We start from the raw sequence: 22,632 nt of genomic DNA, 5'->3' as shown, positions 1-22,632 counted from the left end.
AGTAATCAAACGAAAAAGGAGGAAATGTATTAAAATTCAAGATTAAATTAATATATAGAAAAATAAACTTTTTAGTATTAACAGAATATATACTTTTTAAATTTTTAGGTCAATTTAAAATTTTTAAATGTTTCTTATAACAATGTGTTGACTATTCTTAAGTTATTATTCGTCTCCACACTCTTTTATTTAAATAGAAAAAAATAAATGACAAAATCACGTCAAGATAGGGCAAATAATTATTTTATTCTCACCCAAGCACACCATAATATGCTTAGAATTGTGGTGAAAAATATAACTTATACTTTTAGGGCTTATAGTATATAGGTTAAGTAAAAAGTTTTACTATTAAAAACTTATTTACTGCTTAGTAACCATGTGTTTAAAGTACTTTCAAATATGTTATATTTGTTTGGAAATAAATTAAAAAGTGTTTTATGATGTAGAAAAGATGATCATTTGATTTTTTTGAAATGATTGATTTTTTTAAGATTATGACCATATCAAGTTTAAAAGTTGTAATTATCTTAAATTTTTAAGGATATTTTCGCTCATTGTCAGTTTTTTTAAAATTTGAATTACATTCTGCATTACAAAAAAACATGTCTGAGGAAAAGCACCAAATAGACTTTTTAGCTTATTTGAGATTAAAAAGTACTTTAATATGTAACACCTAAACAACCTAATTTTTTCATTAAAGAACTTAAGACTATTTAAGCACTTTTTAAAACTCCTAACCAACCCCAAGTAGGCCCTTAGTGCATGTTTGAGATTGCGGTCAGAAATATAGCTTATAGCTTTATAGCTTATGGCTTATAACTTAAGTAATAAGTTCTACTATTAAAAAATTATTTACTGTTTAATAACTATATGTTTAAAACACTTTCAAACATATTACGTTTGTTTAAAAAAAATTAAAAAAATACTTTTTGAAGTAGAAATAACGATTATTTGAATTTTTAAAGATTATGACCGTATTCTTAAAAGTTTGAAAGCTGTAATTATCTTACAGTTGTATGAATATTTTCATTCATTGACAATCTTTTTAAAATTCTAATTACATTCCGCATTATCCGGAAAATTATGTTTGAGCTCAAACGTATTTTTTAGCTTATTTGAGTTAAATATGCTTTAATATGTAACACTCAAACAATCTAATTTTTTCATTAAAGAGTTTTTAACGTTTTTTAAGCACGTTTTAGAATTCCTACCGTAATCCTAAATAGGTTGTTATGGTCCTACTTGTATTTTATATTTTTGCAAAGTGAATTGTAACTAAGGAACTTCGAGGGTCCAACACTTAAATAATGAATGATAACTGACTGCCTTCATTGATAAACAAAATACAATACTTATAGCAAATGAGACTAGACTCTGTCAAAACACTAATAACGGTTAAAGTAAATAACAGACCCATAATACTTACTAACCAGCTAAGCAAACAACTACCCACAACAAATGGGCCCACGTACCCATGACTCAACTATAACGAAATAAACTGCAATAAAGATAAATTACATAAATGGCCCATTCATATGGAATTATCCAAGCCCACGTAACCCATAGACAATAGCTGAATATCTAGAGCTTCCTAAGGCTCATAACACATCTCCCCTCTTCAGAAGACCTTGTCCGCAAGGTCTGGGTATCACCACTGCAAGTTCTCACGATCTTCCCAAGTTGCATCCTCCATAGCCATTCTTTTCCATTGAATCAAAAGCTCCACTCCTGCTCTACGACCCTTCTTGACTAACCTCTTTACCAAGACCTTCTTGGGCTCAGGAATTAGGGTTCATTCTGATGTGAGTTTGGGAAATTCTGTCAAGAGCTGTATGTGTGTTCCCAGCATCTTCTTAAGGCACGAAACATGAAAGGTTGAATAATGATTGCTTCGATAGATCTATCTGATATGCCACTTTCCTTACCCGTTGCAACACAATAAAAGGCCCATAATAATGGGACTGAGCTTGAGGTTCATTCGCAAGGCAACTGATATTTGTTGGTATGGGCGTAACCTTAGGTAAACTCTATCCCTGATTTGGAACTCTCTGTCAGTACGCTTTTGATCTGTGAACATCTTCATTTTTTTTCTTGTGCCTCTTGTAAGTTTTCTCGAACTAACCTGTTGATGAATTCCCTGCTCTTGAGTTCTTCCTATATCGTTTGTACCTTGGTGGATCCCGGTTCATAAGGAAGCATCCGAGGTGGTGGTTGCCCATAAACGACCTCATAAGGTGAGACCTGTGATGAGGTATGCTCTAAAGTTTATATGCATACTCAGCTAGTGATAGCCATCGTGCCCAGGCACGTGGTCTGTCTCCAGAAAAGCATCTCAGGTAGCATTTTAAACCCTTGTTCATGATTTTGATCTGACCATCGGTTTGAAGGTGGTAAACCGAACTGAGAAGTAACTCCGTGCCACTAATCCTAAATAACTCATTCCAAAATTGACTTGTAAAAACTAGGTCCAGGTCACTGATAATAGATTGAGGCAAACCATGTAATTTGAAAACATTGTCAAGAAAAATACGTGCTATTGTGAGAGCTGCATATGGATGTGAAAGTGACATGAAATTGGCATATTTGCTCAATCTGTCAATTACAACCATAATCACAGTTCACCCTCTAGAAGGTGGTAGTCCTTCGATGAAATCCATACTGATGTCTTCCCAATTCTTTGTAGGAATGGGTAGTGGCTGAAACAGTCCAGTGGGTTGTATGGCCTCCATTTTGTTTCTTTGACATGTGTCACATTCACGAACAAAGGCCTTGACATCCCTACGTAAACCAAGCCATAAAAACTCCTTTTTAATTCTTGAATAAGTTTCCTACACACTTGTGTGGCCCCCTAATGGACTGTTGTGGAATTGATGCAGGATCTGTTGTTGTAATGACACCAAACTCCTAAGGTGTAGTTTACCCTTGTAGAATACCAACTCATTGTGGATTTGGTACTGAGTTAGGTCCAAGATTCCCTGATGGTAGTTGCGAATAAGCTCCTTCAACTGTGGATCTTGGGGTAAGACTTCTATAACTCCTTTATCCATTGTGTTTGTATAAGACTTACTACTTGCAACTAGAAGTTGGTGGTATTGGTATGACTGATGGTAGTGTTAGGTTGTATGGTTTGTGGTTGAGTTGGGAGACTGGGTTCTGTTTGGGATATTGGCTGGATTGTTGGTTCTGGTTGGTTGACATAGGGTATACGGGATAGGGCATTAGCTATTGTGTTGGTTTTCTCACTCTTGTACTCCACATAAAAGTCGTAGCCTAGCAACTTTGAGACCCACTTCTGTTGTGCAAGGGTTCCTACCCTTTGTTCCAATAGGTACTTCAGGGCTTGCTTATCAGTGAGGACAGTGAAGTGTTGTCCCACTAGATAGTGCCTCCATTTCCTTATAGCCATCAACAAGGATAGTAGCTCTTTCTCGTAAATGGATAGAGCCAAACTTTTTCCTTTTAATCCCTGGTTGAGATAGACAATTGGTTGTCATTCCTGCATTAAAACAACTCTCAATCCTTCCCCTGAAGTATCACACTCCACAATAAAAAATTTAGTAAAATTAGGTAACCTTAAAATTGGTGGACTAACCATGGATTCCTTGAGTTTTTCAAATGTTGCATGTGCCTTGTTAGACCAAATGAAAGAGTTCTTTTTGAGTAGTGCAGTCAAAGGAGCTACTATAGTACCATGATTCTGTACAAACTTGCAATAATACCCTGTAAGTCCCAAGAAACCTCGTAGTGCCTTAAGGTTTTTGGCAGTGGCCAACTCTGCATAGCTGCAATTTTCTGGGATCAACTTTGGCTCTGTCCCAAGATATTAGATGCCCTAAATACTCCACCTCCTTGCTACCAAACACACATTTAGACCACTTTGCAAAAAGCTGCATCACCAAAAATTCATATTTGACAAAAATTCATAGTAACCCTCATGGGTCCTAAATGTTGTTTTGGGTATATCCTTCGAATGTATTCTGATTTGGTGAAAACTAGAGTGCAAATCTAATTTAGAAAAAATTTCAGCCCATGTAATTCATCTAGCAATTCATCAATATTCGGGATATGGTACTTATCTTTCACCGTATCTTTATTGAGGGCACGGTAATCCACATATCCTCTAACTTTTATCCGCCTTCTTGACCAAGAGGACATGAGAAGAGTAGAGGCTTTGACTGCCTCTAATAATGCAACTTCTCAATATTTCTACCACTAGTTGTTCAATCTTTGCCTTTTTATAATAGGGGTATCTATAAGGATGTACACAAGTTGGTTTGGATCCTTCTTGAAATTCTATCTTGCGGTCGTGGCTCCTAAGTGGGGGTAGACCAGCAAAAAATGCTCCAAATTCATTTATAACTTGCTGTACATTAGGGTCAATGGTCATCTTTGTCTCCATAGCGCCCTCTCGTATCAATTGCAACCAAATGCCTTTCACCGACCCTTTAGTTAACTTGGGAAAATGGTTTCCTTCTTCTAAAGTCTCGTTTGGGGGTTGTAATCCCTCTAATTGAATCACTACACCATTGAAATTGAATTGTATAGCAAGGTTAACAAAATTTCACAAAATAGAGCCAAGGCTCCTTAGCCAGTCTAGTCCCAAAACCACATCGCATTCTCCCAATGTTAATAAATAGAGATTAGACTTAACCCTTAGGTTTTGTAGTTGAATAGACACTGTCTTATAGAAACCTTGGCAAGGAAAGTTATCCCCATTGGTCACCTTAACTGTCAGCTGGCTTTCTCCCACTGGCAGCCTCAATTTCCTTGCTACATATGGATCCACTCTCATGGCTAAGGTCCATTCAGGTGCTTCAGCCTCTTCTGTTTCTCCCTCCAATCCTTCCAATAAAATATCCTTGGCCTACTACATCTATGTCCTGGCTGAAACCTATCATCACAATAATAACAGAGGCCCATTTCGCGCCTCTCTTGCAGTTGTGCTGGTGTGATCCTTCTAATAGGTATGTTGGGTTTTCTTGGTAGATTTGTGGAGTTGTAATTGGGTAGATTAGCTGAGAGGGTGGTAGGTTTAAACATGGTTACTATAAGTCTAAGGTCATCCTTTAATCTACTGATAAATGTACTAATACAGAATTCTTTTGTTAACCCACTAATCTTAATGGATAGGGCCTCAAATTGGGCCTGGTACTCCTCCACAGTGGTTGTTTGTCTTAACTTAGTAAATGCCTCTATTGGATCGTCATAAGTAGAGGGACCAAAACGCACTTTAAGTGCTGAAACAAATTCCTCCCAATTGTGTATAGGCCTAGATTCTATTAACCAACAGTACCAAGAAAGGGCCTTGCCTTCCATGTGGAAGAATGTTATTTGTAATTTCTGGTCACCAGGTGTATTAAAGTAAGTGGAAAACTACTGGGCCTTAAGGACCCACTCCATTGGTTCAGACCCATCAAATTTAGGAAATTTTAGCCTAAGGGTTCTAACATGAATCCCCCCATGACTATCAAACAACGAATTCCCATTTAGCTTAAATGCATTACCTGATGAGCTCTCTCCCATATTCTGATTTCCAGTTGCTACTGCTAGTTGATCATAACTTGCTGCCAGATTTTTGAGCTGCTGCAAGACCGCCTCCAACATCTGCTTCTGTCTCTCACGTTCTTCTCTCAAATGCAATGATTCCCCTTTCAACGCCGACACAGCCTCGGCCAACTAAGCATGCCGAGTTCCGCAGGAACGTGGCTCTGAGACTACTGTTATGGTCCTGTTTGTATCTTGTATTTTGTATTTATGCAAAGTGAATTGTAACTAAGGCACTTCGAAGGGCCCTTCTTCCAACACTCAAATAATTGATAATAAATGACTGCCTTCATTGATAAACAGAATACAATACTTATAGGAAATGAGATTGGACTCAGTCAAAATATTAATAACGCTTAAAGCAAATAACAAACCCATAATACTTACTGACCCACTAAGCAGACAACTACCCACGACAAATGAGCCCACGTAGTGACCCACAATTCAACTGCAACCAAATAAACTGCAATAAATATAAATTACATAAATGGCCCATTCATTCGGAATTATCCAAGCCCACGTAACCCATAGACAATAGCTGAATATCTAGGGTTTCCTAAGGCTCATAATATAGGCCCTAAGTCTCCTACAATTCAGTCTATTAAAATGAGAAAATGATAGTATGATTATCAAATATGCCTACCAAATGTGTCATCTCATATATTTTTATTTTTATTTTTATTTTCTTATTTTTTCTTAATGGTTAGTGAAGTGATTATTATTGAATTTTTATTTTTTTTTTCTTCATGGTTAAGGATGTTTAAAAAAAACTTAAAAAAAAAAAGAAAAAGAAAATAAAAATACTTATTTATACTAGTGTGTACATTTGATGGGATATTTAGTAGTCATCCTAGCATTTCATTAAAATGTCTTATGTGAAAGATATTTTTCAAATAAAAATAACCATATTAATCTACAAAAAAAGTAAAAGTATTGTAACCATCAATATCAATTCAAAAGCCTCAGAATCTTCCAACTGTATCTTTGATTCGGAGTCTTATGAATATAATCATAAAGAGATCGAGAAGGAAAGCGAGAGAAAGCGAGAGAAAATAAAGAAAAGGAAATTTTCCCTGAAAAACAATGGAGAAAAGGAAAACCAAAAGGGTTCAGAAAGAAGCACATGACTTGGCCGGTTTGTGCGGGGTTTGTTGAGAGTTATTTAATTTTTGTTCCACCCTTTTCTCCGCCCGTGATTCTTGCTCTCTTAAGGTTTTCATCCTGTTATTTTTCTTGATTGTTTCACAGCATCCTAATCGCATTATCCTGTTACCTACATTCAATTTTTTTTTAGCTTATCTTAGGGTTTACAGTGCTAATGCGTAGTGGTTTGTGAAATTCATGCTGGTGGTGTGGTCTTACCATTGAGTGGCGAAAATTGGGGTGCGTAAAAATTGGTGTGGCGGAGAGGTTCGATGAAGCGGCAATGAGGTGTGCGGCGGGGAAATGGAGGTTAGATCGGAGAATGTACAGGTGCGGTGCGATAAGCTACCGGCTCCGGTGATTCCGAGGACGCGATTGCAGGTGTGGTTCATACGCGTCTGCTCGAGCATTGTGCTCTGGACGTGCTTGGTTCAGCTGGCGGCGGTCGGGGAGCTATGGCATCCGCATTTGCTGGCCGGGATTACCAATCGGATGACGCAGGTTGCTCAGCTTCGTGCCGAACAGGTGCAATCGCCGCCACCTTTTCTTCCCGCAAGTGAGTTCTTGATCCCCCAAAGCCACAATAATGTTATTGGATCATAATATAGTCGCTACTTAATTTGCCTCAGTTTAGTATTACAGGCAATATATTGCGTATTTGGACAGTAGAAAGTTGTAGAAGACAATAAACTTCTATTTCACTTTGGTGTAACGTAAATTTTGGATGTATAGTTACTTATAAAAAATGGATGTGCAGTTTGATTTGATTAGAGAAAAAGAACGTTACAGCACCATCTCATTTGAGAGTTAATCCTCGGGAAACCGTCCACCCCCCCCCCCCCCCCCCCCAGGGGCCAAAAGTTCAAGTAGTCATGCAGTCATCTAGTTTCTTCTCCCTTGAAAGCTCTGCCAAGTTGGATAAAGAAAAACAATCCTTTTTGTCTATTGCATGCATTCAACATATTAATAATGCCAAATAATCATTCTTGATCGAATGTCTTAATTAATTTCTAAACATGTTCAGGTGCAATTTGAAAGTCCAAAATACTCTCTTCTAGGAGGTTTACTTCAAGACCATAATCAACTAGTAAATTATGTGGTGTTATGGCATATGAAATGCTTTTGACCGGTGAAAGTTAAGATATATTTCTCTTGCTTAATAGAACCTTAAGCCCTGAAATCTTGCAGGAAAGTATAAAAGTAATGGTTATCTAAGAGTGTCCTGCAATGGAGGCCTGAATCAAATGCGTGCAGCGGTTGGTACCTTTTGTTCTGTTTCTTTGCCTGTTTTTGTTTCCATATGTCAAATTGCTGATTCAACTACTTTGGAATTTCAGATATGTGATATGGTGACTGTTGCTCGGCTTTTGAATCTCACTTTGGTTGTTCCAGAGCTCGACAAGATGTCTTTCTGGGCTGACCCTAGGTGCATTCATTGTTCTGAAAGAACTGGCTTATTTTTCTTCTTTTATGCTTATATCAAAACTTTGAAGTCTTAGCATTCTGTCTGCAGTACTTTAGACTTTGTTACCTGCTTTTATTGCTGTTTTAAAAATTCTAACCGTTAATATTTTTTTTTTCTGCAGTAATTTTGAGGACATCTTTGATGTGAGACATTTCATTAATTCACTAAGAGATGAAGTTCGAATCATAAAAAGGGTGCCAAAGAGGTTTAATAGGAAACATGGACTCATTCCACTCAAGATGCCTCCCGTTAGCTGGTCAAATGAAAAATACTACTTACAACAGGTTTGTGTACTTTTTTATTAGTTTGTACTTGAGCAATGAAAATTTATGTTACTTATCAACTTCACTGGCTTCACAGCTTGTATGTAGATTTGTCTTATATTAGGTTACTGAAGATATTTCTGCCTCTAGGTTTTTTAAGAATTTAATTTGAAACTGGGCTATGCATTTTGCATTTTTTAATAAAATCTTCAATTACTTATGAAAAAGAGAGGAGAATTGAATTTGAAACTTGAGCTTGACTTCCCTTATTTGATATGAATTTATATGACCAAGGCTCTTGATGAGTGCTGAAAATATGAGAAGTCACTTAATTTTTTTGGGGAAGGGGGCAACTATCTTAAAGGTTCTTTGAAAAGGAGGAGGCCCCCTTGACTTGTGTTGCTTTTATGTTCATGCAACAGACATCATATTATGTCATGTTCTTAGTGCCAATACTGAAATTTTTTGTTTTGATTATAGATTTTATCAGTTTGTTCTGCTGAATGAAAGATGTTGCATAATGAACGTGGAAGGGGGATGCTGCTTAAAAGGAATTAAGGGTAGCTTTAGTCCCTTTTTATCATGGCTTTTCTGTAGTTGCTTTTTGGCTACCTGTCTCCCAGAGAAAAGGAAAAGAAGCGATGAAGATACCTGTCAATCTTTCTAATGCAGTGCTTAACTGATTACATAATTACAATTTACTTAGGTTGATTTCTGTAATAAAAAAGAAAACAGATGTACAATGCATGGACATGCATGGACATCAATAATTTGAATGATTTTTTTGATAGTTAAACAGAAACCTCATTGATAAAAATAAGAAGGCCTTGCCCAAGTGCACGGGATGTATATAAGAGAAAGCAACTAGTTAAGGATTACATTGATAGTTTGAATCATTACACTCTGAAAAGGATGATTTTAAACTTTTGAAAGTTTCTTTTCTCTTCTCAATTTTTTAGAGCTGCAAAAGATAGTTTTGAGGAGGTCCTCTAACAGTGGCGAGATCATTTATCACATATTTTGTTTTTCTATGCACTTAATTTGTATCAGTAGGACTTACATTACCAAGTTATGGTGTGAACACCTATTAAGTTTATATTCAGTATTAAAGGCATGAATTCTTGAGAACCAAAAAATGGGATATCATTATAACCCTCTAAAAAAATGAGTGCCGAGTAAAAAGTACAAATTCTTTTGATGAATGACTGAGGTGATCCATTTTGTTTGAGTCATGCATCCTGATCCTACACTGTTGATCCCATTCTGCAGATTCTTCCACTTTTTGGCAAGTATAAGGTGTTGCACTTCAACAAAACGGATGCACGTTTGGCAAACAACGGGATCCCACCTGATCTTCAGAAACTCAGGTGTCGTGTTAATTTCCAGGCACTGAAATTTACTCCTCAGATTGAGACTTTGGGATACAAATTGGTTCGTATGCTTCAAGAAAAGGGACCTTTCGTGGCTCTGCATCTTAGATATGAGATGGACATGTTGGCTTTCTCAGGTTGCACTCATGGCTGCACCAAGGAAGAAGCTGAGGACCTCAAGCGGATGAGGTTTGTTGTGTTCAAAAATTAAAATTTATTGTCACTTCTGAATGCCCATTTGAAGAACCTGAGAAATGTTCTTTATAAGTATATTTTGTTTAGGAACTGCTTGACTTGTAGAAGGGACCCATCCATTGAATGCTTGCTTGTTTACATATAGATTAAAGGAGAAGGAAAGATATGTCTTACATATAGATTAAAGGAGAAGGAAAGATATAGAAATAGTCATAGTTATTGTCAAAGGATCAGGAAATTTTGCTTTACTGTAATACCTCATGCATTTAGAAAGGATGCCAAATATGTGATGATTGCATGGGATAATCTGAAATGGCCTAATCAAGCAACTTCCTGGCCAGTGTAATATGGTTCGTTCCTGCCTTGTTTGATTCTGAATTGAACTCACGGTTTTAGCACTTGGCAGAGGAAAGAGTTTACCTACTATCTAGGGCTGCTACACACCCCTAGCGGGTGGACGCGCCGGGGTGTATCAGCCCCACTGCCACACAATTTTGCCCCCACCCGTCCTACAAGTGGACAGGTGTGGCATTCATTCCTCCTGAGCTTGTCACCCACAAACTACATTTATACTGCCCAAAACATAAGCCTTGAACCACTCCAAACCAAAACCAAAAACAGTAACAGAAAGAAGAGCACAAATATTACCAAGGAATCCATGGTCGGGTGCAATAAGCACATCAGAGCTTGTTTCTCCCTTGAATTAGATCTGTTGTGAAATCTATTCGTTTTGTCTTTGTCTGGGGGGGTTTGAGACGCAAAATTCCTGTTTTCTCACCATCACCAACCAAGCAAAATATAAACCCAAAACAAGGGAGAGATTGAGACGAAGGTAGAGAAAGAGAGACGGAGGAAAGAGAAAGAGATGCAGAGTCAGGCTGGGTGAAGGAGCTTTCGAAAATTTGAAAGCCTAAGAAATCTTGAACTTGAGAAGAATGAGGAGAATTCAGTGTCGCAAACTCAAGAAAGAAAATGTATGTTCTGAATGAAACGTTTTTCTTTCTTTATATATATATATATATATATATATATATATATATATATATATAGATATTAAAATAATATCATATCTATAACTGAGGGGCCGGATCTGCCTGTCCACTCGGGATAATGGGTGGAAAATCTGCCCTACGAGCTGGGTGACTTTGAGGGGTTAGCCAAGATGTGGGCCCTTGTTTCCCAGCCCTATTTTGATCAATTCTGACCAAAGCTTGTCTACTGTTTTCCTTCAAATCTATAAGGATATATTATGTTAAGTCTAGTTTTTACTCAACCACTTATTTTAACACATGCTCACAAATGGTATTCATCTTATTCACCTTTCGTTCAGATATGCTTACCCTTGGTGGAGAGAGAAAGAGATAGTGTCGGAAGCGAGAAGATCACAAGGTTTGTGTCCTCTGACACCAGAGGAGATAGCGTTAGTTTTACAGGCATTGGGTTTCGGTAAGGACACACAGATTTATATTGCAGCTGGTGAGATTTATGGCAGTGAACGGAGGCTTGTGGCGCTAAGAGCTGCATTTCCGCAGATTGTGAGTCTACTGCTATTCTACATCTTTCCTTTCTTTTTTGTTCTGTCTCTCTGGTAGTGGAACACTCCACTGTTGTCCAGTGTCCGGTTGTTATTTTAGTTAAGATGGTGTGAGTAATAACGAATTGAAATCTTCTCAAAAGTCATGGTGTTTTTCACATGTTGTGAAAAGGGTTGTGTTTCTATCACTACTCTTCCTAAGTCATGGTGCTTTATTAGGTTATTGCCTAAGGTGATCTGTCAGATTTACCCAGATAATTTTTTTTTTTTTTTGGTAAGTAAGATTTACCCAGATAAATGATATACAGTTTGATAATTTAGATGATTTTTCCCAGCACATATTATTGTTAGAGAAAGCCATTGAGGCCCCATCAATGGCTATACCTAACCCTAGAATACGCTTTTTTGTTTTTACGCATTACCCAAGAAAAAATAATGCCTGTGTCATCTCCCTTTCTGTTTTCATAAGAAGCTTTCTTTACAGTAGTTTGTTGGCTTCTTGCACGTCTGTTTGCATAGAATTCTTCTAATATTTGCGACCCCATTAAAATTTCAGGTGAAAAAAGAAATGTTGCTAGCCCCAGAGGAGTTGCAACAATTCCAGAATCATTCATCACAAATGGCAGCTTTAGATTTTATGGTTTCGGTAGCAAGTAGCACTTTTATTCCCACCTATGATGGAAACATGGCAAAAGTTGTGGAAGGTCACCGCAGGTTTGTATACCCGCTCTTACAAAGGCTAAATTATCTTCGTTTGGAAGATGTTGATGACATATCTGATTAATCTCATGCAGGTATCTCGGGTTTAAAAAGACCATCCTATTGGATCGGAAAAGGCTTGTAGACTTGCTGGACATGCATCAGAATAGAACACTTTCATGGACTGAGTTTGTAGTTGCTGTGCGGTTGGCTCATGAGAAAAGAATGGGACAGCCAATGCGTCGAAAGGTTATTATCGACAAGCCGAAGGAGGAAGATTACTTCTATGCAAATCCGCAGGAGTGCCTTTGCAAGGGTACAAATTGTGATGACTTGCTAGGCCCTGGCAACTCAAGTAGAATAAGGTGACTGCAATCGTTCAACATAGAGAGATAGATCAGATTATCTTGGACATTGATTAAACCACGGTATTTTTCAGAGAGAATATGGTGAGCGTTACATTCATAAGAGAAGGCATTTTAAAATGCCCATGCATACCCCACGGGCCCCACCCCACTGATAAGGAGAGTTTTGCCTTTATTATTATTATTATTATTTATTTAATTAATTATTTATTTATTTATATATATATTTATTGGTTCTTTTGTCTGCTTGATGTGTTCATTGGCTTGATATAATTGTACAGTAGAAAGATGGAAAATGCTAGTTTGCCCACTAACTTTGCCCTCGTGTATTTAAATTTTATTTTTTATTTTTTTTACTTGGTGATTAAAGAAGTGATTTTAGTGTATTGTTGCATTTTTTTAATTTTTAAAAATATTTAAATATGTTAAAAAAATATAAAAAAAGGGAAGAAAAAAATAAAAAGGCAAGTTTGCGGTAGATCATTGTTCGAAGGAAAACTCTTAAAAGTGCTCAGCCAATAAATGCTGCGTAGTGCGTATGATGGAATATTTCATTTTGGGTTGGGGGGGGGGGGGGGGGGGGGGGGGGGGGGGGGGGGGGGGGTGGGGTTCTATGTTTCGCGTGGACGGAATTTGATTTATCCTTTATTACTATTATTATTGAAAAGCTATAATTTATTTGGTCTTTACCCCACCAGAGATCACGTCTTCTAAGATCCATGCGAGATTTAACGAAAATTTGACAGTCTTTTATTTGAAAAACAATAATTAAGATTTGGTAAGATTGAAAAACTAAGATACAAAAAATGTGCAAAAACCTAGATATATCATATATCATATGTTCCTGTGCTCAACTCATTTTTTTAAAAAAAAAATAAAAAGTACTACTTTTGATGTTATAAAATGACCTAAGATAAGTAAAATGATTAAATGCTGGTTTGGATTCTGATATGGGATGATTTTAGATAAAAGTTTTAAAAAATATTATTAAAATATTATTTTTTAATATTATTATTTTTTTAAAATTTTAAAAAGTTGAATTGTATATTATATTTTGTGTGAAAATTTAAAAAAATTGTAATAATGAAATGAAACACTTTCTGAATCCAAATGAGACCTAATAGATAAAATAAAGGATTGAAATGTTTTAGTCGTAAATAGATTTAACAAAACTAAACTTATAAATTAATGCGACTTGATATAATACGTCATATTGTAAATTATTTTTATTATAAAATAAATATAATGTATCATATAAAGTCATATCAATTTGTAGGTTTACTTTTGTGAGATCTTTTTGTAATTGTAGCACTTTTTATTAATTTTATAATTTAATATTTTATATTAAATTACGTTAATTTATAAATTTATTTTTGTAAAATTTTTAGCGTTGATAAAACTTTTATCATTATTTTAACGGCTGTTTATGATATATCACACGCCATTTACTGATAGGCGACGTCGATTTTACCCAGGACCACTAATCTATTAATGTAGCTCTCACCAGCTGAGCATTTCTCCTTGCATCCAACCCTATATAAGAAATCGCGTGGCCGTCTATCGCGCTCTGTCTGAACGGTAATATTACACAATCCATTTCTTTCGATCTCTATCTAGATTTTGGTTTCTCTCTCAAGGTTTCGATCTAGTTCAATTGAAGGTACGAGCCCTAGGGTTTCCACGGTCAGTAGTTTCTTTTATTCGATATTTTCCGATAATTGTTTTCCTGTTTGGAATTGTGACATCGGATAATCTCTAGATCTTGCGCTATCTCAGCTCAATTGCTGTTTTGTTTATGAAATATTAGTAATGAAATTATATGGCAAAAGATTTTTTGACTTAGCTGACTGCTCGGAATTTCTCTATTGAATTTATTGAATGTTACAGAATTCGAATGTCTTTCGTGTTTTTTTGTTTTTTTTTTTGGTCCTTTTTTCTTGTTTCGAGTTCTTTTTTTTTTTCTTCTTGATAAGTTCTTGTTTGGATTTCTTTCCACGTTTATTTTGTGACTCGTAGATGATTTATCGAATGAGAAGTTTGATTGCACCCAATTAATGTCAAACTGTTGGGAACTTAGTTGTATGTCTTTACTTTTCTAAGAGCATTTGACAACTGGAAGACATTGATGGATACACTAATTTGATATGATATCATATATTGCTTAAACAATTTTGGAAATGCTCTGGTAAAGATAATATAGTTACTGCAATAATCGATTTATATCAATTTATTGGGCTGTATGGGTAGAAAAAGAAGGATGGCTGTTGTGGTACCAGAAAGATAAACTGTGATATACTTACAAAAAAAAAAAAAGATAAACTGTGATGTGATCAATTTATTAGGCTGTACTTCTTTGGTCTGTTCTAGCGACCTTCTCCAGGGACTTTGAATGACTTTTACTTGAAAATATTACATATTATAACCTGGAATATATTACATTTTTTTAATTTCATTAGTCTTATTATGAAAGCAAGTTGATGTGTTAGCTGTTAAGAAGTCACACACACACACACACACACACACACACACACACACACACACACATCTGTATATAGAACCTCTTTCAATGTGGAAATTTACGAGAAACTTGAGCAAGTTGACGTTTTAGCTCGTTAAGGAAGCCATGGTATTGTGTCTATCATCATTTGTTGCTTTTACTACCAACCTGATGATGCTTACGTAGGAGTTCAGAAGAAATCCCAACAATGAAAAAGATTATATCAAAGAGAGAGAATGTAGGACCGAAGTAGTAACAATAAATTATTACTTTTGAGGCTCCAAAGAGTCCAAAAAATGAGAATATGAAATTTCATCTATTATTAAAGAAAAAGGGCACGTACAATGACTCAAAAGAGGATATCATAATATCCTTGATTAATCCTAGAATCATAGCCCTTCATCTTTTATAGAAAAAATAAATCTTTACCATCCAACTTCATTAGAAGTCACATAACATTATAAAAATACTAAAAAGATTATAGTATAAATTATACTAATAAAAGACTGATCTTGTATTAGCTAATTGGCAGGATAAAAAAACTAGGGGCCTTCTTTGCTTTGGGCTTAGTTGCTCCTGTATCAGTGTGAAACTTACCAATCAGAATAAATAAATAAGTCTACCAAAATGTTAATGTGGATAAGTGTTTTGCTGCTGCAGCTGTTTGGTTGGGTGCTGCAAGGTCATTATGTCAGGTGTGGAGGATATCAAAGAGCAAGAACGGGTGGATGGACATGTCCATGAGGAGTCTGAAAAACCCACACTCTCATCTCAAGAGGAGGTTGTTTTTTGTTTTCTTTTTTTGGATTTCTGTACACAGTTGATCTTTTAAGACTTGTGTTGTATTCTTGGAAAGTTTCTAACTTACAATTGCAGCAATTACTCAAAATTCGTAGTTTACTCTGTTTATATGTAGGATGTATTAAAGAAGAAATATGGGGGAATAGTGCCCAAGAAGCCGCCACTTATTTCGAAGGTGATTTTGTTTTTTAAAATTGTGATTGTTTTGCTCTGTCTGGTTGTTTATTTGAGTTGGTTTTCATCTATATTTGGCTTTGATGCCAGGACCATGAACGTGCTTACTTTGATTCTGCTGATTGGGCTCTGGGAAAGGTACTTTGCACTTGTATTTTAATTCAGTTTTACTTGTCCTTTACAGCATTGGGGAGCAGATTTAAGTTATTCAACTAATATCTTGAATGCTTTGGACTTTTAAAAAAAACTTCTATGCTTTTTTCGAGAACAGCAAGGTGTTGAGAAGCCCAAAGGACCACTTGAAGCCCTTCGGCCCAAATTGCAGGTGCTAATTTATTTGACTTATTTTATGGTTGTGCTTTGATTGCTATGATTGTTGTTCTCTCTCGCTCTCTCTCAATACATATATGTATGTATGTATGTATGTATGTATGTATGTATGTATATGTCATGGACAATAATACATAGTTACTGCTGCTACTACTTGCTACACTGCATTGGCATTGACCTTTTTGATTCATTAAATTGCTGTCAGACTTGAGTTTTGTGAGTTGCTTGCTGATACCTAAGTATAGTATATTTTGGTTATAATTCGTAAAGCTAATTACACCTTAGGCGGCCTTGAATCACCAATTTTGGAGTATATAGAGTATTGAAGTAATGTATAATAATTCAGTATCAGCATACAAGTTTTGGCAAAATCAATTATGCCGTTAATCTTATTATGCAGTTATTACATGTTAATCAATATATAATATAATTGTAACCAACTAAAACTAACTGGTTTCTTGGTAGAAAGGCATACTGAGGGAGTGATTCCCTGATGAAGTTGCACCACTTTGAAAATCATTCTTTTATTCACAAATACCGTGACTGATGAATAAAAAAAAATTGCATACTCAATCAAAGGGAAGGATTGAGTTCTGAGACAAGGACGAAGAGAAAATCTCTCTGTTTACTAAGCCATGGGGAGCCCTCTGACGATGCTACTTTGTTCTTCTTGGTTCCAGTTAGGGGTATGCGCGGGCTAGGTTGGTTCCTTTTTTTAACTATTTTTTGGGGTGTGTGGAAGAAAGAGAAGAGGGGGGGGGGGGGGGGGGGGGGGGGGGGGGGGGGGGTGGGGGTGTTCAAGCTAAACTAATCTAACCAGTTGAGAGAAATATCCTTACCAAAAGAAACTGGTATTGAATAACCAAATCACTAGTTCGCAAGTGGTTGGTTCGCATTTGGTCGTTGGTTTGGGAAAGTACTGTCCAGTCCATTCGTGCTTTTTATTGCTGATTCCAACTTGAATTATTTTGTTACAGAAATGAATCATTTTCGCTAACAATCATAACTTTCAGTATTACCATTTTAGATCAATTAGGCAAAAAAAACAAGTGCAGAGGAGGACATTAGAATATTGGTTAATGAAAAGAAAGCAAATGTCCCTATTTTGGTTGGAAATATTTTAAAATACATAAATAAAGTGTCATATTAGTTCAGTTTCATCAAGTTGTGCAAAGTCGCCAACAAAAAGGGATAGCCCCCTCAGTTTTTGAAGTTTTGGTTCAAAAGCAACCCATGCACCCAAGGAAAACCAACCCATGGGTTGAGTCGGTCAGATTGATGGTTTGGATGCACTCCCCTACTTCTACGGTGTCAATTTCATTCTATTCATGACTCTTGAATGATTCCTAGAGTTTGGAAGTTATTCTAGCATTCAGCCGCAGTCTAGTTGAAAGGAAATGGACCATCCTTTGGGAAGGGTGTTTGTGATGCATGCACACATACATGTACAAGCTCGTACTCGAGGCACAGGATGCGTCAAGCATACAAGACTTGCTTCAAGCAATGCAAGGTGGTAGGTCCAATGGCGTTGAGGCTACTGAGCATGCATCTATGATGGTATTAGAATTATAGGAAGTGCTAGATTTACAAAGTGATCTTTCAAAAAGACACTTAATAAATAAATGGAGGTGGCTTAATTTGATATAGGTCTACCTCATGACAAAAAAATACTTTGCAATCTACCGACCATGTATAGAAGCTAGCGTCTAAAATGAGTGAAATAATTTTGGTTTTGAAATTTGTACGCAACATATAATATATATGATATATATATATATATATATATATATATATACACACTGCTGATGACATGTTATTCTCGGTGCTCTATGTGGTGTAGCCCACACAACAGCAAACAAGATACCGGAAATCTCCTTATGCTCCATCAGATGGGGAAGGTATGCATTGATTGCTGAAATTCCGTTAAGCTCTACGGCTCATTCTAAGAACTCCCCTTTACCATATTATATATGTGTGTGTATATATATATATATATATATATATATATATATAAACTCTTGTTCTCTTTTTGTAGATGGAGCAAGTGCTCCGTCTGAGGATGGAACTGCCAATGTATGAAAGAGACTGCTGGTGCTCTTATAATCTTGTAAGGACTGCTGATTGTTATTCTGATACCTACATAGGTAATGTGTACGTTTATGTTGTTCTAGAGAATAAAGTTGGTGAAATATTTCGTTGTAAGCCTAAAGGATCAAACAACAATGATGCAGTTGAGATTTATGGAGCTTTATTTTCGGCTGTAACGTGTTTTCCTGATGCGGGACATTGTTGCCTATTTTTTGGTAAATGAAGAAAAAAAGGAAAAAAGAAAAAGAGGCTTACTAATGACTTGCAAGATAAATTATTGTTTTTTCGTGCTGCTCTTGCATGTTATTGGGGTGTCTGATCGTATCAAATGAACAATCCTCTACATCCCTTCTTTTGATATTGAATTTGAGAGATTTTTTCAAATCACATAATCCTAGATGTTCCGAACAGGTTAGAGGAACTTTATTACAATCTCTCAAATCAAGCTGATTGCGTTCTTACTATAAAGTATTTGCATTCCCATCAAAACATTACATTAATTAATTAGCACACACAAAGGGTAATTAATTCACTAACATTTAAAAAAAAAAGAGGCCTTGACAGATCATTCTCAAAACCCCGAAAACCCCAAACGCCAAGATTTCCTAAAGGGTATGTCAAACCAACAAGCATATAACATTCTCGACAATGCCAACAAGAACTTCTTGTTGCTACAAACAAATGCATCGACTCAAATTTAAAGGGGACACGCATCTTTTCACAATCTAGAATGATATTAAAAACACTCCCAAATGGAAACAGCCCGTTAGAGATCTTCCGAGTCCTTGCAAAGACTATCAGAGGGAAGCAATATGGCATAATAGACTAATTTCAGAACCCCTTCAACAAATTATGCCCTTAAATACCCAAGCTAAGTCTGTCTTAGTTTCAACCTAAAAGGAGAACATTTGGTGGGGGAAAAAGAGAGACATGCTAGTGCTGTCATGCAAAAACCCATCCTATAACTGTAGTCATATCTACCCGAATCCAGATCAGTACAATGAGCACCATATTAATCATACTTCCAACTATAATGGAAGGAACCGGAAAGGTTCGCACAAATTCATGAACTAACTAGAGTCTTCGATAACAAATTCAGGTTGAAACGTTATGTATAAAATAAATAAAGGTCAACTTGAAAATTTGTGTAAACCACCATGTCCAGAAAGCGGCAGAAGGACCACATAAAATCCAGCAAACGGGTGAAGTGTGCTGTTTGAAATTTTTTGAAAAAAAAAAACACATACTAATCTCTACTAAGTGGACATCTAATATTCAATCAAACAATTGCACAATAGAATACCCAAAACCACACACCATAACCAAAAACTCAATTAACATGGAAGAACATCATAAAAGTATCAAGGGAGTTGTGTCAATGCACAGAACAAGAAGATGTATCGACTAGCCGGGGAAAGCGAATTGCCACAATGTAGCAACCAAACTATGCGGACCTTTTATTACACCGCGGGGGGGGGGGGAGACAGAGATAAGATTTCTTGTGGCACCCTTCTAAAAAAGGGAAGTTCACTGTCTGCTAATTCTAAAAGTCCTTGGTATGCAAAATGCAAGTCCATTTCCATGGAAGAGAATTTGGAAGACAAAGGCTCCCCTAAAGGCAATCTTCTTAGTATAGACCACCTCCAAATCATTGTCATGGATTGGTGTTGCAAACTTGCATATGCAAAAGAGTTGGAAGTCTGTTGATCACCTGTTACTTCACGGTGAGATTGGCATGACCCTTTGGAACGAATTATTTGCTAGGGTGGGACTAGCTTGGGTGATGCCGAGAAGGGTGATCAATCTTGTAGCATCTTGGAGAGGCCTTTATGGTAATTCACAGGTTGCAGCAATCTAGAAGATGGTTGCACTTTGCCTATGGTGGTGTCTTTGGCGGGAGAGGAATGAAAGAAGCTTTGAAGATCATGCGCGGTCAATGGAAGAGCTTAGAAGTTTCTTTTTTAATATTTTACCCCATTTGTTAATTATAATTTATTTTAATGGCATGAATTTTCATGAATTTCTTGTATCACTAGATCAACATGCATAGGTGACACTCTTGTCTAGGTTTTATGTACTTGGGGCTTGCCTATTCTGACTATCAATAAAGTTTTTGTTCCTTTATTAAAAAAAGAAGCTCCTTTCAGTAATCCAAAGGAAATCACCAAAAAAGTGGGAAGGAAAATAATAGAACATTTAAGCAGAGAAGCGATAATAAGGTAAGCTTAAAAAATCCGAGGCTGCTGGAGAGAATGTATTGTAATAATTGGTAGAAGTAAAAATTCATCACAATAATGATTCATTGACCTTCATGAACCTATTGTTTATGAATCTATTGATTACAATACTAAAAGGCATGAGTTGAGAAACCAAGAAGAAATGCATTAGGAAAACTAAAAGACTTTTACTAACTTAATGAAAGTACTAACTTCATAGATATACTATTTTTCATCTAATAACTGTAACTTATATTAAAAATATTATTAAAATTTTATTTCATAAGATAATGGGAGAGTAGATGATGAGGTTCAAATAGAATTGTTGTTAACATAATGGAGAGTAGATGATGTGTTTCTTGGTTGACATTTTGAAGAATTTCTGATAAAATACCAGGATTAGCAGTCTGGCAGCAGTCCCAAACTATACACGTTCAGCTCAATTTTTACAACCCTCAACACTCCAAAATATCTAGGAGAAGAAATGAAAACAGATGTTGATAATCGAACTTTTCATTATTCAAGGTCAGCCCAACCGAGACTAAGAATTCCATAGATACAAATACAACAATTCCGATTAGGAAATAGTAACAGAACACTCCAACAGAGAAGCGGAAATAAGGTAAGATGAAGAATCTGACACTGAAATAGAGAACGTAATCATGGAACAGTTGGTACAGGTAAGAATTCATCAACCAATTATTATGAAGCAAAAAATGATATAAGCTGACACCCATACATTGAACAGGGTTGCTTAATTGCCTGTAAGCAGGCCTCCTTATCCGCAAATTAATTTCTTAAGAAAAACAAAACTAGAGAGCAGAAAAGTCCAAAATTATTCTCTTTCACCGCCGTTCATAGCCGCAGATAAGAAGTTTTTTATGCCTGATAAATCATGATTTAAAGAAGAGAAAAAAGCACCTATTGTCTCAATTCAGTCAGAAGCCCATTGACTCCAAAACCACATATTGCTACGAACCCTCGGAAGAAGCTTCCCTCTCCTTCTCCTTTTCAATGTCCAACTCCCTAATGGCCTCCTCCTCGGCCATTTTCTCGGCCCTGAGTATCGGCTCGTAGTAGTCGGCGTGAGCCTCCATACACTTCTTCAACGCCCCCGTCACCTCGACGCACTTTTCGACAATGTCCTCCTTCATCTTCTCAGCCTTCTCGATGCATTGCTCCCACGCTATAAAGCTCTCCTTGCAACCGCCCGCCTTCATGAACAAGCAAAACCCACACTCTCCTCTTCTTCCCCTTCCTCCCCATTTTCCATCTCCGCTTGGCCCAAATCCTTTTGGATGGCTTCGGCACCTCCGATTGAGGGATCGAGGGCTTGTTTGAAGCTGAGTTTTCCAGGTCGTCGGTTTTGGGGGTTGTCGATTCGTGGTCTAGGGTTTTAGAATCAGAACCGGACATGCTGGACTTTGCTGAGTTCGGCGATCAGTCGAGGTTTTGAGAATCGCAGAGTTAGAAGACGAGTAACAGTGGTTGTAGCGTTGCTGCGGCTCGTTGCTGTGGAAGAGAGCGCACCCCCCATGGCTGATTAAAAACCTCCTGGCTCCTACTAAAACCCTTCGAGCTCTGCTTTTTTTCCTTTTTTTTTTTTTTTTTTTTTTTTTTTTTTTTTTTTCTTTTTTTTAATTTTCTTTGCCTTGTAAATTCGTTAACTGTTAAACTCCTGATTTAGATTTCTTGGAGTTTTGTCGGAACTTCGAGAGGAGATTTACGTACTTTAATTTTAATGTTGTTCGATAAATTCACTTACAATTCTAAATGCTTGAAAATCTACTTTATATGTTTCTCCCATTTAGGACTAAGAGATTGGACGGAAACTCCTATGAAAAATATGATATATTGTAATTTTAAAAGTGATTAGATTAATCGGTTATGTATATTCGGGCCGAATTTTTTCTTGGCCCGGTTCGGAACCTGGATACTCGGATTCCCT

At 36.5% G+C, this 22,632-nt stretch overlaps 3 protein-coding genes across 4 annotated transcripts; 2 read left to right on the top strand and 1 right to left on the bottom strand.

The window, feature by feature from the left end:
- The first annotated feature begins 6,534 nt into the window (after positions 1 to 6,534).
- LOC121258295 (rhamnogalacturonan I rhamnosyltransferase 1-like) lies at positions 6,535 to 12,748 on the top strand. Its single transcript, XM_041159762.1, has 9 exons — positions 6,535 to 6,756; positions 6,849 to 7,243; positions 7,876 to 7,943; positions 8,025 to 8,113; positions 8,274 to 8,436; positions 9,685 to 9,974; positions 11,311 to 11,515; positions 12,071 to 12,228; positions 12,309 to 12,748. Exons 2-9 carry the CDS (start codon positions 6,991 to 6,993, stop codon positions 12,580 to 12,582), a joined length of 1,500 nt encoding a protein of 499 aa, XP_041015696.1. The 5' UTR covers positions 6,535 to 6,756; positions 6,849 to 6,990; the 3' UTR covers positions 12,583 to 12,748.
- Positions 12,749 to 14,076: 1,328 nt separating this feature from the next.
- On the top strand, positions 14,077 to 18,714 carry LOC121258210. 2 transcript variants are annotated; one of them, XM_041159611.1, is made up of 7 exons: positions 14,077 to 14,261; positions 15,736 to 15,856; positions 15,992 to 16,051; positions 16,141 to 16,188; positions 16,322 to 16,375; positions 18,221 to 18,278; positions 18,416 to 18,714. In XM_041159611.1, exons 2-7 carry the CDS (start codon positions 15,764 to 15,766, stop codon positions 18,457 to 18,459), a joined length of 357 nt encoding a protein of 118 aa, XP_041015545.1. In that variant the 5' UTR covers positions 14,077 to 14,261; positions 15,736 to 15,763; the 3' UTR covers positions 18,460 to 18,714. The 2 variants fall into 2 exon arrangements, with proteins under 2 accessions (XP_041015545.1, XP_041015546.1); XM_041159612.1 differs by having other exon boundaries at positions 14,082 to 14,238.
- A 2,607-nt stretch (positions 18,715 to 21,321) lies between these two features.
- On the bottom strand, positions 21,322 to 22,221 carry LOC121258762. Its single transcript, XM_041160301.1, has 2 exons — positions 22,168 to 22,221; positions 21,322 to 22,072 (listed from the first exon to the last, which is right to left on the bottom strand). Exons 1-2 carry the CDS (start codon positions 22,219 to 22,221, stop codon positions 21,656 to 21,658), a joined length of 471 nt encoding a protein of 156 aa, XP_041016235.1. The 3' UTR covers positions 21,322 to 21,655.
- Between the last annotated feature and the right edge of the window lie 411 nt (positions 22,222 to 22,632).

This window comes from Juglans microcarpa x Juglans regia, chromosome 3S (assembly GCF_004785595.1).
Source record: "Juglans microcarpa x Juglans regia isolate MS1-56 chromosome 3S, Jm3101_v1.0, whole genome shotgun sequence".
NCBI classification, from domain to species: domain Eukaryota; kingdom Viridiplantae; phylum Streptophyta; class Magnoliopsida; order Fagales; family Juglandaceae; genus Juglans; species Juglans microcarpa x Juglans regia.
This window is presented reverse-complemented; position numbering and strand designations above follow the sequence as displayed.